Source organism: Nicotiana tabacum, chromosome 7 (assembly GCF_000715075.1).
Source record: "Nicotiana tabacum cultivar K326 chromosome 7, ASM71507v2, whole genome shotgun sequence".
Classification (NCBI taxonomy): domain Eukaryota; kingdom Viridiplantae; phylum Streptophyta; class Magnoliopsida; order Solanales; family Solanaceae; genus Nicotiana; species Nicotiana tabacum.
Window position 1 is genome coordinate 133,841,009 of NC_134086.1, and position 17,948 is coordinate 133,858,956.

General features: G+C 37.9%; 1 protein-coding gene across 2 annotated transcripts; it reads left to right on the plus strand.

Moving 5' to 3' along the window:
* The first annotated feature begins 247 nt into the window (after positions 1–247).
* LOC107826586 (uncharacterized) lies at positions 248–8,525 on the plus strand. 2 transcript variants are annotated; one of them, XM_016653574.2, is made up of 10 exons: positions 248–1,672; positions 2,534–2,768; positions 2,856–2,989; positions 3,079–3,147; positions 4,037–4,531; positions 4,642–4,710; positions 5,719–5,883; positions 6,750–6,966; positions 7,116–7,457; positions 7,845–8,525. In XM_016653574.2, the coding sequence occupies exons 1-10, from the start codon at positions 416–418 to the stop codon at positions 7,958–7,960; spliced, it is 3,099 nt and encodes a 1,032-aa protein (XP_016509060.1). In that variant the 5' UTR covers positions 248–415; the 3' UTR covers positions 7,961–8,525. The 2 variants fall into 2 exon arrangements, with proteins under 2 accessions (XP_016509060.1, XP_016509061.1); XM_016653575.2 differs by having other exon boundaries at positions 265–1,672; positions 2,862–2,989.
* The last annotated feature ends 9,423 nt before the right edge of the window (positions 8,526–17,948 follow it).

The window sequence follows — 17,948 nt, forward strand, 5'->3', positions numbered from 1 at the left end:
CATAAAAATAATCTATATCTTAAAAATAAATAATATTATTACTTAATTTAACTAATAAAAAATGTTAATAACGAATTTAATTTTTTCATCAATTCATGTGAACATAAGAAAGTTAGATATGAGCTTAAAAAGTATTTTTTATAATAAATATTAATACTAATAATTAAAAATACTAGTAAAAGAAAATTTTAAAAATTATATTAGCGTGTATAATATTAAATTGTGTAATTACATTTACTTTGCAAACATGCTCTAAGTAGGAAGGAGTTTAGCACGTGACCAAAGGAGCACTCGGGAATTAAAGCTAGTCGGAGTTGGGCGGTTTTGACCGCAAAATGGAACATAACAGCCTCGTACAGTCGGGGGGAGCAAGGTGACGCAAAACCGCCGCGCACCACCGCCCGCTGCGACAACTATGGCGGAAGACGACGATGACAGCTTCGGCGATTTCACCTTCGCATCTACCAATTACCTCAACACCCAGTTCACCCCACCACCCAAATCAATCAACCCCTCTGCTGAAGACGATGAATGGGGTGATTTCGTCGAACACCCTAGCGGATCTGAACCTTCCACAGCATCCTCCCTCACCCAATCCAAACCCTTCGACCCTTTTGGTAATAGTCGTTCCGTTTCTGAATCTGGGTGGGTAAAACCTTGTGGTGCTCTTCCGCTTTCATTATTCGGCGAAGCAGAAGAAGAAGATGATGACGTGGGTAAAGAGAAACAAAATCCTGCTGAAGCGAATACCAACACTAAAGTAAGAAATAACGGTTCTAATTCCAATTTGGGTTATGGATTTGATTCAGTTATTTCAAACTTATACAACCAAGATCACAACTTGAAATCACAAAATAGGTCACTTTCAAATTCCAATAAATTGGTAGGTTTGAATAGTGTTAAGTCGAATTCCAAAGATTCCGTTTTCCAGTTGAATGGGTTGGGTTTCGATCCCAATTCGGGTTCTCCTTGTGTTAGTAGAGTGCAGAGCTTGAACTACCTGGCTAGCTTGAATGAAGAGGTTCAACAGATCAATACAGGAAGTACAAATGTATCAAATTCAAATTTTTCTATGTTGAATCCGGACTTTGATTTGTCCAAGTCTAATCAGAATGGATTGGACAGAACTTTGAGTGTAGATGCTGTAACAAGCTTGAATGATCAGTATCTGCAGATCAAGACCAAAAGCACTGGGTTTGATTTCGAGTCGAATGCATTGAGTTCTTCAGCAAATTTCACAAGTTCTAGTTTTGGTGTGTGGACTCCGGTTTTCCATGTGTCTAAATCCAATCAGAATGGTTTGAATAGAACTTTGAGTCTGGATGGTCTCACAAATTTGAACGATCATCAGAGTCAGCAGATTAAGACTGAAAGTGGGGGGCTCGTTCCCAATTCAAATGGTTATAGTTCTTCTGTAAATGCACCACGTTCAACTTTAAGTGGATGGGACTTCGATTTTGGCGGATTTGGATCCGATGCTGGGAGGTCGATTTCTGCAGCTAGTCCGGATATTAGTGGGTTGAATTCAAACTTCAATGCTGTTGGCTCAAGTGAAAATTTGAATAATGCTCACAACAACAATGATGTCAACGATGATGATGATGATGATGATGATGGATGGGAGTTCAAGGATGCTTACTCAATGTCAACAATCAAAGATGGTAACAATAAGGTAAAGCCTGACATTTTTACCATCGATAATAGTTATGTTGTGCACTAGTGGAAAAACCTTCTCTGCACTGTTTTAAACTCATATTTTTTGAGTAAGGTAGTAATATTATAAATCATTAGCACAAAGGGAGTGCTTATAGTAGTAAAACCATTACAGACAGAGAGCAAAAGTAGTCTTGTAGTAGATCAATATAACGACACTAGGTTGTCTAAAATAGAAAATACATCATCTAAGAAGCCTTATTTACACCAAAAGTGAAATAAAATTATATAATTTATCTTAATCTTATATTCAGTGCTGATAGTGCCTTCGAAACACTGTTTTAAACTCATATTATGAACATGTAATATTGTAGTCATCCGCATCAATTTTGACGGTAGGGCAAGAATTCCAGGCGGTTTTGTTTACTTTTCAGGTTTCCCATCCTTCAATTTCTGGGTGGCAAGATGTAACTTTTGGTGGTCATTGCAGTTTCAGAACTGCTTGCTATGTATTTCACATTGTTCTAGTGGTATTTTTGGGTAATTTATTTTGTCCATTCACATGTTCATGCAATTTTATTATTTTGGTTACTTTTATTTATTTATTAACACTAAGTCTTGGGTTCTTTTTTTTTTGTTAGAAGTTTTATCAGGGAAAGTGAACTCCTAATTTACTCTGAATGGCAAATTATTCAATATTGGGATGAAATGTGCCTGAATTTAGTAGAATGAACATAGAGGATTCATATAATGACTCCAGCTAATTTAAGATTGAGGAATAGTTGATTGATTTCTTGACTGGTTACATTTTTGTACTTATTTGCTAGTTTGTACGCATGAAGGTGTTTATGGTTACTAATCTTGTTCTTTTTGTGTGAAGGCTACCTCAGAGGCGAAAGAATTGCAGCAAACTAATGCATCCTCTTTCGATTTTCATAATGGCTTGAATGGCTCAGTCGATTTGTTTGCAACATCTAATGGATCGGTAACAGCTGATTCTGAGGCACATCACGCTGGTGACTGGCAGGCATATTCCTATGGATTTGGCAATAGTCTAAATGGTTCAATCGATTTATTCGCCACGCCAAATGAACCAATTGATCTATTTGCAACATGTAATGGAATTTCTTCTGTTCACCCTGACAATATACTTGGATTTGATATTGAACCATCTATTGCATCTAAAAACGTTTACATTCCAGCATCAGATGGTAGAGGTGAACAAAAGGAGAGTAATGGTTCACTGGACCTTCATCCAATTGTTGGGAGTGCTGAAACCGATGAGGATTTTGGGGACTTTACGACGGCATTTTCAGATTCTGGATTGAAACCTGAGGTAATTTTATTTTGATATTTTTGTTATTGTATACCAATATTGGAGTTTTTCCCCTTATAGGCCATTCTTCTTTTTATCTTTTTGCGCAGGAAGAACGGAAGGTTAATGATGTTACTCATTATGAACTCCAAGCTTCTGAATCTGATGATAAAGACCAGGTCAATTGTTGACTTAATGGCACTCCTTTTGGTTAAGAAATTTCTATTTTTTTTTTTGCTGGGGAAAAGATTAATTGCTTCTTCCTCTTTTTTCTCCTTTTATTTTCATATATTTTGTAAGGTTCAGTCAGCAATCTGGACTTTGTTGAAGATAGTCTGTGTTTAGTATTTACTCGTTTCTTTTGGCTCTACTCCCATGTTTTTCTTTTTTGTTTGCTAAACATATTTGGACTTTGTTAAAGATAACTGTTCGTTCAGCATTTAGTTTATTCCATTTGCATCCTTTTCTCATTTTTTTCTTTTCAACCTAGCTTAACATTTGAACTTTGCTACAGTTTGTTCCTTCTACGTAGCATTTTGGTCGTGGTGAATGCTTTCTCCCTATCAATACATGGTATTTCTGTTTTACGTTAAATGTATAAGCAAGGTGCTAAAAGTTTGATATGAAGTTCCAATCTTCGTCACTTTGTCTTTTTCATTCCTACAACCATGGCGCCTGCATGTTTCTCTTGCAAAATTCTTCTTCCCTTGATCCATCTACGCTTGATTCTGCAGAGTATGAATAATAATTCTCTAAGTTTACTCTTGGCATGATTTGGGATGTGCGTGTGTATAATGGTTGGACTGTTCTTCTCTTTCTTTATAGAAATTTTTTTGTAGGTTTTTGGTCTGTTTTTATAGGTAGGAACATTTAATTAAATGAAATACATGTAAAGTAACTACTATATTCAGCCTCTTTATTCTCTTAAATTGCCACGTTAGAGTTGAGAACTGCATCATCTACCAATATTGGTAGAGCTTTTCTTTTTTACATTTTGAACTTAGGTAAGTATAGTGTTTGGGCAACTTATTTCCAACCCTTCCTTACCTAATCTTGATTATTATCCAGGTGAAGGAGTCAAAGTTAGAGAATCATAAAGGGGCTCTTCCCCTATCAATATTTGGTGATGAAGAGCAGGAGATTGATGGTTCATCTAATATTGAAGATATTTTTGTCCCCCATAATGCTTCTTACTCGAAGAATGATAGAAGTCCAGATTCAAATATTTCCATTAATGATCTCATTTCAAATTTATATAGCCAAGCTGAACAAATCTCACCTAGTCACTCTGTTCAAGTGCCAAATAGCATTAGTGACAATCCACAAGATTCAGTCTCAAATTCAAATCTGGTGAATGGTGAGGATGACTTGGATGATGGTGAATGGGAGTTTAAGGAGGGCTCTTCTCCAATGAGAACGGATAACGATACTTCTCTTCTTACTTCTGAGGATCCACCAAAGAAAAGCTTTTCCAAACTCAATCTGGATAATTATTTGGATTTGTACTCTAAATTAAGGAAGGAGTTGTGCTGTCATGCTAAACGCCATCTCGATGAGCTTAAGGTCTGTGTGTTGCTAAATATATTTTGAATTGTCGTCAGTAGTTCCACATACAGAGAACCAGCTGAATTTATGTACTGGTGCATTGACTTGTTTATATTATATTCTTCCAGAGAGCTCAAAGCATTGATGGACTTCCAGTAGAGGAAGCAAAAATTTCAACTCTTAATAAGGAAATTGAGGTTTGTGCTCTTTTATCTATGTCATATATTACTGAATATTATGGACATTTGTTAATGAACAATATCCTCTTTTCTCTTCCCCTTCCAATTTGTGAGATTGCCAAGTTTTGTAGTGTAGAAGTCCTGCTACCGTTACCCGAGGATCTAACTAGGTTTTGGGAAAATGTAGAACATGTTACTATGTCATGGAACTTCATATTTATAAAAGGAGGAAGTCTCCATAGATGAAACCTTGAATTTGTATGCAATGCACACTGTATTTCTGAGATTTAATGGAAACTTCTTGTGGAACTGACATATACAACCCCTACTGGGTGGGTGCACTTGCTTGGGTTCATACCTAATCATACTATTAGTAGTTGCCTTCCATTTAGCGTAGCTGAGACTACCTTTTTCTGACAACTGTGAACTGTCACGTTGATTGTTCATGCTGCTTAAATCTCATTGCCTTATTCTGGCGTGCTTCTAATATAATAGAGCCTATTATTCCATTTTGGGAAGCGGACATTTGTTTAGCATGGGCCAAAGTGAAAACATGACATCCAATTTGAAATAAAGAGCGTTTGGTCTCCAAACTTCTGTCCCTCTTTGAGTTCTTTTCTTCATTCTGTGCTTTATCGAGATCCACACTTTTGTCCTCAAGGAGTTGAAAACAGGTGCTTCTCAATTAGGTCTGCTAGACCTGGTAATAAGAATCTTCTAAAAATAGGTGCTGCTCAATTCGGGGAACTCAAGGATAGGAGCTGGCTGCTCAGAGCTGTTCGGTTTCCAATAAATTATTTTAGGTTAAGGTCCTTGGGGAATCGTTTTCACCACCATCTCATGTTTTCATATGCCTCCTTGATTCACTAGGTTTCAGTGGCTCTCTGTTTCTAATAGTTTTGAGACCCAAATAAAAAACTATTAATCAGGTGTGAATTTGCCCTTTTTCTTTTATTTCCTCAATATGATGTGCAAAAAGTTGTTTCTCAATGCTTGATGTTATGTTTAATATATTTCATTTTATAGGAGGCTTGCAAGGATATTGACCTGGATAATGCTATGTGCAAGGATGGCCATTTGGAAGAACATTTACCTCAAAATGCTTGTATGAGTGCATTTATTGAGATTTTGCAGGAACCAGAATTTCAAATACTTGAATCAGACTACCACTTATCAAGGAGACTATCATTGGTATGTCATTTTCTCCATTTCCTAATGCTTAGGAAATTTTTAAACTGCTAATTTACTCCCTCCGATCCACAATAAGTGACCAATTTGCTTTTCTATTTTGGTCCAAAATAAGTGTCCATTTATATAATCAAGACAAAATTCAATTTGTTTTTGCAAAATTACCATTATGTACATATCCCTAAAAAAGTTTTCTTACTCCTCACATTAACTATTTAGTTAAGGGTAATTTAGTCATACTAGGTATTTTTGTATAGAATTTAGTATTTTCTTAATGGGCGTGCCAAAAGAAAATTGGTCACTTATTGTGGACTGGAGGGAGTAATTCCTAATTTACTTATCAATTAAGTAATTATGATGTTACTTACTAATAGAGTATTAAAAAAATTTCCATTTTAAAAAAAGAATCTTTAAGTTTTCTGAATATATCCAGCAAGTTTCTGAACTACATGGTATCCAGATTTGTAATTCTATTGAACTAGACTTCTTGATTTTTGAACCGAGATATCACAAACTTGGCTAACAATTTAATCAAAGTTGGGTAAGTCCCTTTTGTTGTCGTCGGACAAAAAATAAGAGTTGTTTTGAGCTTGGGCATTTCATTGTAACAACGCGCAGCTTGACGCCCAGGCCTAATCAAGGCAATAATGTTAATGTACGGCTTTTTTTGGTTTGAATTTCAAACCAATACTGAATATTTTCTAACAAATCCACTCATCAAAGAAAAAATGTTTCGTATAAAATCCTATGTACTTAGTCATCCTTTTTGATATTGTGCTTGTATATTCATTTGTTATCATGAAACACAAGAAAGAAAGAAGAAATAAGCTTTGATTTGCTATACTTACATGTTATTTTCTGGTAATTAGGTGGAGAATGATTTGGAAACAACAGCGGATCTTGTAAGACATGCTACAATGATGCTAAAGATTTTGAGATCAGGATCTTTGGAGGAGCAATCAATTTATGTTTCAGTATGGTATAAAATGATCTCTGTTTGTGCCCAAGAGTTGCAACATGGCTCCTGTATATGGAAGAAGATATTGGAAATGAATGCTCAGAGTCATATATTATCTCTCCCCAGAGGTACGTTATCTGTATCTTATTGGTGCATGGCCCACAAAAATGGCTTAATGAAAAGTTTGTTGGCCCATAATAGGGAATTCCATGAAATTGTTTTGTAGGAAAGATTTGATTTCGTTGTTCCAGTATCTCATTTAATATGATAAATGCAGGAAGGGAATTCATCCGGGCCCTGGGTGAGATCTACCGGGTAACTTTAGTGCTTGAAGCATCTGTGAAACTTTGCAAACCTTGGATTTGGTTGAATTCTGCTCAGTGTACAAGTATTCATTCTGTGCTAGATGAATGTCACACTATGTGGTCCTCTTTGGGTCTTGGAGAAGCTGTGTCGAGTATGTTAGACTCTGCTTCTTCTGGAGATGGGAGATCTGTTGCTTCATTGCTGGACTCTATCAAGTTAATTCGTAGTCTTGATGCAGTTACCCTTCAAAAACATCTCTATGCTCAGAAAGAGGTGTGTAGGCTGTCGCTTCTAACTTTGGAAGTATTACCAGGTATATTAATTCTAAAAGATCATGATTTTCAGAGTGAATAATTACTGTACTTCTTACCGTTCTTGTGACAAAGCCATTGTTAGTAGCAGGAGCCACAGAGTCATGACAATGTGAATGTTCCTATTGTTGGAGATACATAACCAGATATTGAAACTTAATAAAGAAATGTTAAAAAAAAATTAGGTGTAGTCCTAGGCTGAAACTTGTGCAATAACTTTGTTCTTAATTGTTCTTTTGTTACTATGATTGGTGTGGTAGAATAAGAATATAGTAAAACTCATTGAACTGCTCGGTTCTGTCCTTCGGAATCAACCTTCACACATTGTGTATTATTCTCGCAAGTCTGCTAATTTCACTTTAAATTCTTTTACCCTTGCAATGAATCAGGGATGAAACTTATCGACTGGAATGGAGAGCATTACTTCCTCACACTTGCAAATCTGTGGGCAAATCTTATAAGCAGTGACCCTCCGGAGTTGCCACATTTAACTATTGGATGGTGAGAAAATATCTAAGGTTGGTATCAAATTTGTGAAGTGTCAAATCTGAGATGAGGTACTTGGATTAGCACCATGTCAACTGGAGATTGCTCTGCAGAGGCTGCAGTGAGGAATGTAGACTGCTTATTCTCCAGGGCTCTGGCCTTTGACTTAATTGGAAGAGTTTTGTGCGCACAAAAGTATGCTCTCGGACAAAAAAAAGGCAGCTCTGAACATGGAGAATACTGAGAGGAATGTGCAGAAGCACAGCTTGAGGATCCTTTACAAACAGAGTAGAAAGATGCAGTGAGACATGAATTACATTGATTTTGGTTTTGGCATTCTTTTCTCGCAAGATATGTTGTAAGCATAGTATCAGTAGGTCATTATTCCGATTTTCCCCTCAATTGGGGAAAGGGAGGAGGGAGGAGGTGTGTGACCTTAGTCACAATTGCACCATTAAGTTGCATGTGTATAAGTTGTATGTATTTGGTGAAATCTTATGTTACATCCATAAAGATAAAAGTAGGATTGTAACTTGTAAGACAGAACACAGATTTCGATTCTTTTGCAGTGCCTGTTTGCATAATTTCTGATCTGCAGTGGTGAATTCCGAGGTGTAAAATGTCAAATTAGAATGCATTTGTATTTGTTTGCTCTTTAAGTGAAGATATAAATTAGGTTTGAATCTCCATTTGAGGGGTAGGTCAAGGTGTGAACATCTTTTACCTCGCCCTTTATTCAGTTCTTGGATTTTGCCGAAAGTCAAAAATTTCGCCTCATTAGTGGTGCTAAATGTTCTATGCTCTTGCAAAAAATTTGTTGAAATATAACTCAAAGTAACAATATGGAACAAGGAAATAAAAGCGATTTAGTAAAACATGAACAAGAAATGGAGATAGGGAGAAGAAAGAGATTTTCTTCTTTAATTGTGTGTATTTTTCTGTCTATTACAAGACCTTTATATATGCATGAAAAGTGAAGAAAATATGTCATGAAATAGGTCATTGAACATAGAAAATATGTCATTGAATATGTCATTAAACATTTGAGACGAAGATCATGGAGGAAGAGTAGACATCCACCATAATATGATATTTATCATAATACTCCCCCTTGGATGTCCATAGATAATGTGCCTCGTTAAAACCTTACTAAAAAAACCCTGTGGGAAAAAAATCCTAATGAAGGAAAAAGAGTACACATGTTTAGAAATACGCATTTTAGTTGCCTCGTTAAAAACCTTGCAAGGAAAACCCAGTGGGACAAAACCTTGTAAGGGAAAAAGAGTATAACGCGTATTAACTCCCCTTGATGAGAGCATCAATTCACATCCTTGATCATTCACATCCTAATCTTGTACACTAGTTTCTTGAAGGTTGACGTCAGTAGAGATTTGGTAAACAAATCAGCCATATTATCACTTGAACGAATCTGTTGCACATTGATATCGCCATTCTTTTGAAGATCATGAAAAATAACTTTGGTGAAATGTGCTTTGTCCTAGCTCCTTTTATGAATCCTCCCTTCAATTTGGGCTATGCATGCTATATTATCTTCATACAAAATTGTGGGTAGTTTGTAACACTTCAAATCATATTTGTCTCGAATAATATATATTATAGACCTCAACCATATACATTCTCGACTTTCTTCATGAATAACAATTATCTTAGTATGATTAGATAAAGTAGCCACGATTGATTGCTTAGTCGATCGCCAAGATATGACAGTGCCTCCGTATGTAAACATATAACATGTTTGAGATCAAGCCTTGTGTGTGTCAGATAAATACCCCGCATCAGTATAACCAACAAGACCGGGATTGCAATCATTGCCATAAAATAAGCTCACATCGGTAGTCCCTTTTAGATAACGCAATATATGTTTGATTTCATTCCAATGTCTCCTTGTAGGAGCAAAGCTATATCTTGCTAAGACATTAACTGAAAAAGTTATGTCACGCCTTGTAGTGTTAGTATTGCTCCCAAACGCACACGCAAGTATACGTGGTCGATAAGTAATATAATGATAACTTGAGTGTCGAACCCACAGAGACTTGTGTAAACTACTCACTAAATCGCTAAAATTGTTATTCAATCCAGCTAAAATTAAAGTCCAATAATATGATTATATTATACTACAATTCTAACTAATAACTAAATTATCAAGTAACGAGTTGATTGTTGTGTATTTAGTAGAGACAAATATTCCAGGGTTGTGATCGATTCACCATTCGTATTGTGTTCTAATTAACTCTGCCTTTCATATAATTCACTCATGGTTGCTAATTAATCGATAAATGCTCTCATAGCCTTCTCCCGAAGTACTACTCACCTATTCTCAATAGATTAACGCCTATATTCCCATGAATCAATCTATTAAGAACGCATTAAAATCACGATATTTAATTAATCACGGTGACTAGGTATATTCCTATCCTAACCACAAATCCGCTCCCCCTAAGGGTTAAGATCATGCTCTCTTCAATTCTTCTTTAATCTAAACACGGCTTTCCCAAGCATAGCATAAATAGTAAATAGAACCTAATTGTTGGCCAGACAATTAAGCAATTAAACCAGAATTGAAGAAACAACCATATATTGGCAAATTATAATCAAGGTCAAGTCAACGTTAAACAACAATATTCATGGCTAAATCACAACCCCAGAACAATGGATGTTTAGCCACTCATGATGAAATCAAACAATTGCATAAATTTTGAATAATTGAAAATACTAGAAAATATGAAGAAATCTGAGATGTTCTTATGTGTATTTTTGCTCCAAATTGCGTCTCTCCAGGCTAAGCTCCGTCAAAAGTCCTCAAAATAACGTTTTTATATGTATTTATACCAAGTAGGGTTGGGTCCAGATGAAAACACCTTCTTCCGCGCGAAATAAGATTCTGGCTCTGTGAAATTCGTACAGTCGCACCGCACCATGCGGCACGCTAATGGAAATTATCAGCAGCCTCAACTTTTCGCATCAGGCAGCATTTTACAATGTTGCGCCGCATCCTACGGCGTCCTATGCGGCGCAGTAATGAGAATTTGCAAAAATTCAAAACATTAAAGTTGTATCCCTTTTGAATAGCTTTCCAACGATATATTGTGGAGCCCAAACAGAGTCCTGAGCGAAAAGTTATGTGCATTTTACTAGACAATGCATCGTATGCCAGCTCGATTCTTCGTTTCATTCTTAACTATCATCCGTTGACCCCCGAACATGATCCCGGCTTGATTCCTTGGGCTTTTACTCAGACTTCAAAGCTCCAAATCACTTGAATTCATTCCATAATGCCTACATAGATCGGAATCACTCCTACAAGGTATAAAACACATATTTAGTGCAAAATACTAGCGATTAAAGCTCAAACTCAATTAAAGTACAGTAACTTAGAGTGTAATAAGCGATTAAAATACACAATTATAGCCGATCATCAACACCCCACACTTAAACCATTACTCGTCCTCGAGCAATTAAACTGCACTTTATATAGACACAACCTTTTTAGATAGCTCTCCTAACTCATCATACCAAGAATATTTAAAATAGACTGAGCACAAGAGCGTAACATCTTCACTTCAAGATTTGACTCACAAGTACCATGCATTATTCACAACTCACTCACTTACTCTAACATAGAGGTCAATGACATTACCTTTCCTTCATGAATCAAGTGCCCTCACACAACAAAAGAGAGTAGTTCCACACAATAAAATTTAAGAACATTTAGGAACTCAAGATAGAAAGAATTCACTCACTCTCAGAAATAACATTCATATGCCACAAAAGATGCACCATAAGCTTGCCCATAGTGTACTACTCTACTAATTGAGCTCATTCAGTCTAAGATCAAGTATGACTTTATTTGGCTGCAATGTAGGTTGCGGGACGGGGTAGGATATATTTAGATATATGAGTGACTACACCTCCCTAAGCACTCTAATACATATACTTTACCATTGAAAACCCCACACTTCTGTCAAACCATGACTCCACCTTCACGTCAATATACATCAACTCCCAAATTATTTAAGCACAAGTATATCACTAGCCACCACCATCTAGAATTATTTTTCACAACAATACAACTATTTTTTTTTCTTTTCAATTCATGTGGCTCTTACTTTTTCAAATCAGTGCACATTTCTCCTTATTTTATTTGTTCCACTCAAAAGCCAAACCAACTAACCCACACTTTAACTTATACAAAATTCATAACAATTCAAATGCTTGTGAGAGGTGAAAAGGTTCAAATAGATGGTTAATTCAAACGAATGGGTAAGGCTTGTAATGTGGTTGCCAAAGAAACAGGATTACAGGCTCAAAGGGGTTAACTATGATACATAACAATTAGATGGGTAACATATTTATATGGCTCAACAAAGAAATGCCTATATCACTTCCAAGACTGAACAAAACTACCATTTCGTTTGCAAACACATGGGGCAAGTTCTAGACATCAAAAGTAATGCACGGAATAACACAAAACCTTACACATATATGGCACATAACTCACTCAGGATTGGACTCATCAAGACACTCTAGTCAAAGAAGTTAAGCAACGTCACGATCATAAAATTTAAGGTACTAATATAAGAGTCGAAAACTGAGCCTAAGCGTCACAACTAAAGCACTCACTATTCTCAAGGCATGACAAGGTTAAAAGAGATTGCTTCAATTCAAAACATAGCACAAGACTTCCTATTTCTAAAAAATAAAAAATTAACTATATCCGGTTCAAACAAAACCCTTGGAAAAGAACCACGACACAAAGAAAAACCAAGGGAAAATTGCTACACTACTTACAAAGAAAATCTTTTTCTTCTTTTTCTTTAGACTTAAATCCCTTAAGAAAACTGTCTAGGGGATCCATCTTCGGGAAAAGTCCAATTTTCTATTTATTTTTTTTCTAGCTACTAAAATGCTACGCAATTCTCCCACCCTACACTTAAAAGAGTGCAGTGTCCTCAATGCACAAATAAAGCAAAACAATAACAAGGGTGGACAAGAAACTCCCTGAAAGGCCAAAGGCCGAAGCAATAGCGGCTCACGAGTACTCAGACTTCCCCCAGGCATAGTCCCTCGTGTGGGAACCTCACACTTAGTCCTCAACCTCTAACTCGCTTTTTCCCTCTTCCAATGACTTTGCCTCATATATTTATAATCCTACAAAATAAAAACAAATACTACAACCATAATAAGAACAAAAAAAATAATAATAAAAGGAATCAGTAAAGATGGGTTGCCTCCCAACAAGCGCCTAATTTAATGTCGCGGCACGACACAGAGTCTCGCCTACTCATCAGCGAGTACAACCTTGGTCTTCTCATGATTAATCATTCATCCCCAATAATGCTTGACTCTATGACTATTCACCAAGAATTTCCTCTCACCATTTAAAGCTCGTAGCTCGATTGCACCATAAGGCGTGACTCTCACCACCTCAAACGGACTTGACCATCTCGATTTTAGCTTTCCAGGGAATAGACATAGCCTAGAATTGAATAATAATACCTGTTGGCCTGGCTCAAAGTGACGCGGCTTGATATGCTTGTCATGCCATCTTTTTGTCTTTTCTTTTTATAGCTTAGCATTTTCATAAGAGTGCAGTCTGAACTCATCTAACTCATTCAACTGCATAAGTCTTTTCTCGCCTGCGGCCTCAAGGTCCATGTTCAGCTTCGTAATGGCCCAGTATGCCTTGTGTTCCAGTTCAACGGGTAAGTGACATGCCTTCCCATAAACCATCTTATAAGGAGACGCTCCAATTGGCGTTTTGTATGCAGTCCTATACGCCCATAAGGCATCATCCAACTTTGCAGCCCAATCCTTCCTATTCACATTTACCGTCTTTTCTAATATTTGCTTTATTTCTCTATTTGACACCTCAGCTTGCCCACTGGTTTGAGGATGATATGCTGTAGCAACTCTGTGGCGAACTCCATATTTAGCTAGAAGGTTATTCAGCAATCGATTGCAAAAATGAGTCCCTTCATCACTGATTAAGGCACGTGGATTCCCAAATCTCGAGAATATGTTCTTTTTCACAAAGCCGCTACCAACATGGCATCATTAGTTGGCAAAGCAATTGCCTCCATCCATTTTGACACGTAGTCAACTGCTAGCAAAATGTATTTGTTTCCTCTGGACGGTGAAAATGGCCCCATAAAATCTATCTCTCACACATAAAAAAGCTCAACTTCTAGAATGTTATTTAAAGGCATCTCATGCCTCCTTGTGATTGTTCCCGTACTCTGATATTGGTCACACTTCTTAACGAATGCATGGGCATACTTGAATAAAGTCGGCCAAAAGAGACCGGATTGTAGCACCTTTGCAGGTGTTCTATCTCCTCCATGATGGCCCCTATAAGGTGATGTGTGACAATCATACAACACTAATTCCACCTCTTTTTCAGGAATGCATCTCCTCATCAATTGATCAGCACATTGCTTGTACAAATAGGGCTCATCCCAGTAGTAAAAGTTCACATCATGTAAAAACCTCTTTCTTGCTTCAGATTCAATTTTAGGAGGAAGTACCCTACTCACAAGATAATTCACATAGTATGTGTACCATGGAGGAGGGTCTTGGGTTATAGCAAAAAGTTGCTCATCAGGAAATACTTATTTAATTTGGCCACCCTTCTCCACGTGATCATGATTTTCCAACCTTGATAGATGGTCAACTACTTGGTTCTTTGTCCCCTTTCGATCTCGTATTTCTACATCAAACTCCTGCAGCAATAAAACCCAGCGCATCAATCTAGCCTTAGATTTTTTTTTGTAAACAAATACCTGATTGCTGCATGATCGGTATGGACTTTCGTTCCCACCAAGTATGCCCGAAATTTCTCAAAGGCCCACACAACAGCTAATAACTCATTCTCAGTGGTGGTGTAATTCAGCTGGGCATCATCAAGACTCTTACTCGCATAGTAGATGGAATAAAACACCTTGTCCTTCCTTTGGCCTAGCACTGCCCCAATAGCAAAGTCACTCGCATCACACATAAGTTCAAATGGTAAGGACCAATCAGGTGCCACAATAATGAAAGCAGTTACCAACTTCTTTTTAAGTTCTTCAAATGCCTTGAGGCAAGCATCATCAAAGTTGAAAGTTACATTTTTTTCAAGCAGCCTGCACAAAGGAGTAGCAATTTTCGAAAAATCTTTAATAAAGCGCCGATAGAAACCCGCGTGTCCCAAGAAACTCCGAACACCCTTCACTGAAATAGGTGGAGGTAATTTTTCAACCGCCTCCACCTTCGCTTTATCAACTTCAATGCCGCTCCTAGATACTCTGTGACCCAACACGATGCCTTCTTATACCATAAAATGGCACTTTTCCCAATTCAGTACCAGATTTGTTTCTTCACAACGGGCTAGCACCTTGCTCAAATTCCTCAAGCAATCATCATAAGAAGACCCCAAAACTGAAAAATCATCCATAAACACTTCCACGAATTTTTCCACCATGTCGGTGAAAATAGCCATCATGCACCTCTGGAAAGTGGCTGGTGCATTACAAAGTCCAAACGACATTCGCTTGAAGGCAAAAGTGCCATAAGGACAAGTAAAAGTAGTCTTCTCCTGATCCTCTAGGCATATGACAATCTGATTGTATCCTGAATAACCATCAAGGAAGCAGTAATATTCATGCCCGGCTAACCTGTCTAGCATTTGGTCGATGAATGGAAGTGGGAAGTGGTCCTTGCGAGTTGCCTTGTTGAGCCTTCTATAATCAATGCAGACTCTCCATCCCGTAACAGTGCGAGTAGGGATTAGCTCATTCTTCTCGTTCTCAACTACAGTCATTCCTCCCTTTTTGGGCACACATTGAACTAGGCTTACCCAGTTGCTATCAGAAATAGGAAAAATGATACCTGCATCGAGCAACTTGATTACTTCCTTTTTCACCACCTCTTTCATAATGGAGTTTAATCTTCTTTGTTGCTCCACACTGGGGCGGTGTCCGTCCTCTAAAAAGATTTTATGCATGCAAAATGATGGACTAATACCCTTGATGTCAGCTATAGTCCACCCAATGGCCTTTTTATGCTCACAGAGTACTCTGAGCAATTTTTCTTCTTGAGTGCTGGTCAAGCTGGACGAAATAATCACGGGCAATGTCTCAGAGTTCCCCAAATAAGTATAGCGCAGATGCACTGGAAGTGTCTTGAGTTCTAGCTTCGGAGCTTCTTCAATAGATGGCCTGGGAAAGGTTAGAGTAACAGGCCTATCCAACTCTTCAAATTTTCTAAACCCATGCACATAACTGCAGGACATATCCAGTACTTGCTCAATTTCTCCTATCATTTCATCTTTACTATTTTCTACATCCCCAATCAATACTCGTTCAACAGGATCTACAGGGCTCATATAGGGCCCTAATGATATGGCATCACTCTCCACCACAGAGATCATGGATAACTCTTCATAGTAGGCTGGTAACTTGAGTGCTCTATAAACATTGAAGACCTCCACTCGATCACCCACTCTCATTATCATCTTTCCTTCGCAAACATCAATAATAGCTCGGCCCGTGGCTAGGAATGGACGCCCCAAAATAAATGGGACTTCCTGATCGGGCTCGTAGTCCAGGATAATGAAATCAGCAGGGAATATGAAAGAACCCACTTGAACTAATACATCTTCAATCACTCCATCAGGATGAGCAAGGGAGCGATCAGCTAACTGTAAGATAACTGTTGTTGGGCGTGGCTCACCCAACCACAACTGTCTGAACACAGATAGCGGTATCAAGTTGATGCTCGCTCCAAGATCACATAAAGCTCGCCCAACAACATGTTTATCAATCGAGATTTGGATAGTGAAACTACTTGGATCCTTCAATTTCTGAGGTAACTTGCCTTGAATTCTGGAACTGCACTCCTCAGTGAGTGCCACAGTCTCGAACTCGGTTAGCCTCCTTTTATTTGCCACAATGTCCTTGATGTACTTTGCATATTTGGGTACTTCTTGTAAGATGTCAACCAATTGAATATTGATTTGCACTTGCTTCAAGATATCAAGAAACCTTTTATATGCAGCATTGTCTCTTAATTTCTGCAATCTTTAAGGTAATGGAGGTGGTGGCCTTGCAACCAATTGTGGGGGTTGCTCAGCCACCGCCTCTCCAGGCTCCAGCTGGCTTCTCTGGCTCCTCAGCTTTCTCTGATGTTGATTCTATAGTGGTTGGCCTCTCATTAAAAGTCATCTGTTTCCTTTTTTTAGACTGAACTTCTTCTAGTTGTCTCCCATTCCTCAATGACACGGCATTAAGGGCCGCCCTAGGATTTGCTTCAGTGTCACTTGGACGAGCTCCAGCTGGTCTAGTGTTTTGAGCACTAGCAAGCTGTCCCATTTGACGCTCCAAATTTCTCACTGTTGTGGCGAGGTCTTGCTATTCAGCCATCATTTTTTTAAACATTTCTTCAAGGTGACTTGTAGGACTCGCTTGTTGTTCAACCTGAGGTGGTCTATATTGCTGTTGAGGTGCTTGAGGCCTGTATTGATTCTGAGTGCCCTGGTTTCCACCCCAAGAGAAGTTTGGGTGGTTCCTCCAGTTGGGATTGTAAGTGTTCCCATATTGGTTTGTTTGGCCCCTATTTGAATTACCCACAAAGCAGACAGACTCTGGGTTTGCGGGGCACTTGTCACTCGTGTGCCCTTCTCCACATATTTCACAAAAAGCTTGAACCTGTTATACCTGTTGCTTGTTGATACTCAAGTTCATCTAGTTGACTTAATTGGTTAGTGTAGAAATCTGTGCTGATAATGCTGAGATGACATCTAACTCAAGAACCCCTGCAGACTTTTGCACTGTGTGTCGGCCCATCTCTCCTTGCCAATTCGGATTGTTCTTGGAGAATTTGTTCAATAATGCATATATCTCGTCAAAGCTTTTCTCCAACACTTGACCCCCAGCTGTAGCATCTACCACGATCTTTGTTTCAAAATGTATCCCTTCTATGAAAGTGTGAGCTAACACTCCATTCGTCTG

What these genes read in the sequence shown, in the direction of transcription:
- LOC107826586 (XM_016653574.2), top strand. Translation starts at nt 416, where the DNA reads ATGGCGGAAGACGACGATGACAGCTTCGGCGATTTCACCTTCGCATCT. An exon ending in TCAAAGATGGTAACAATAAG is followed by an intron (nt 1,673 to 2,533) that starts GTAAAGCCTGAC and finishes TTTTGTGTGAAG; the next exon opens with GCTACCTCAGAGGCGAAAGA. An exon ending in ATTCTGGATTGAAACCTGAG is followed by an intron (nt 2,990 to 3,078) that starts GTAATTTTATTT and finishes CTTTTTGCGCAG; the next exon opens with GAAGAACGGAAGGTTAATGA.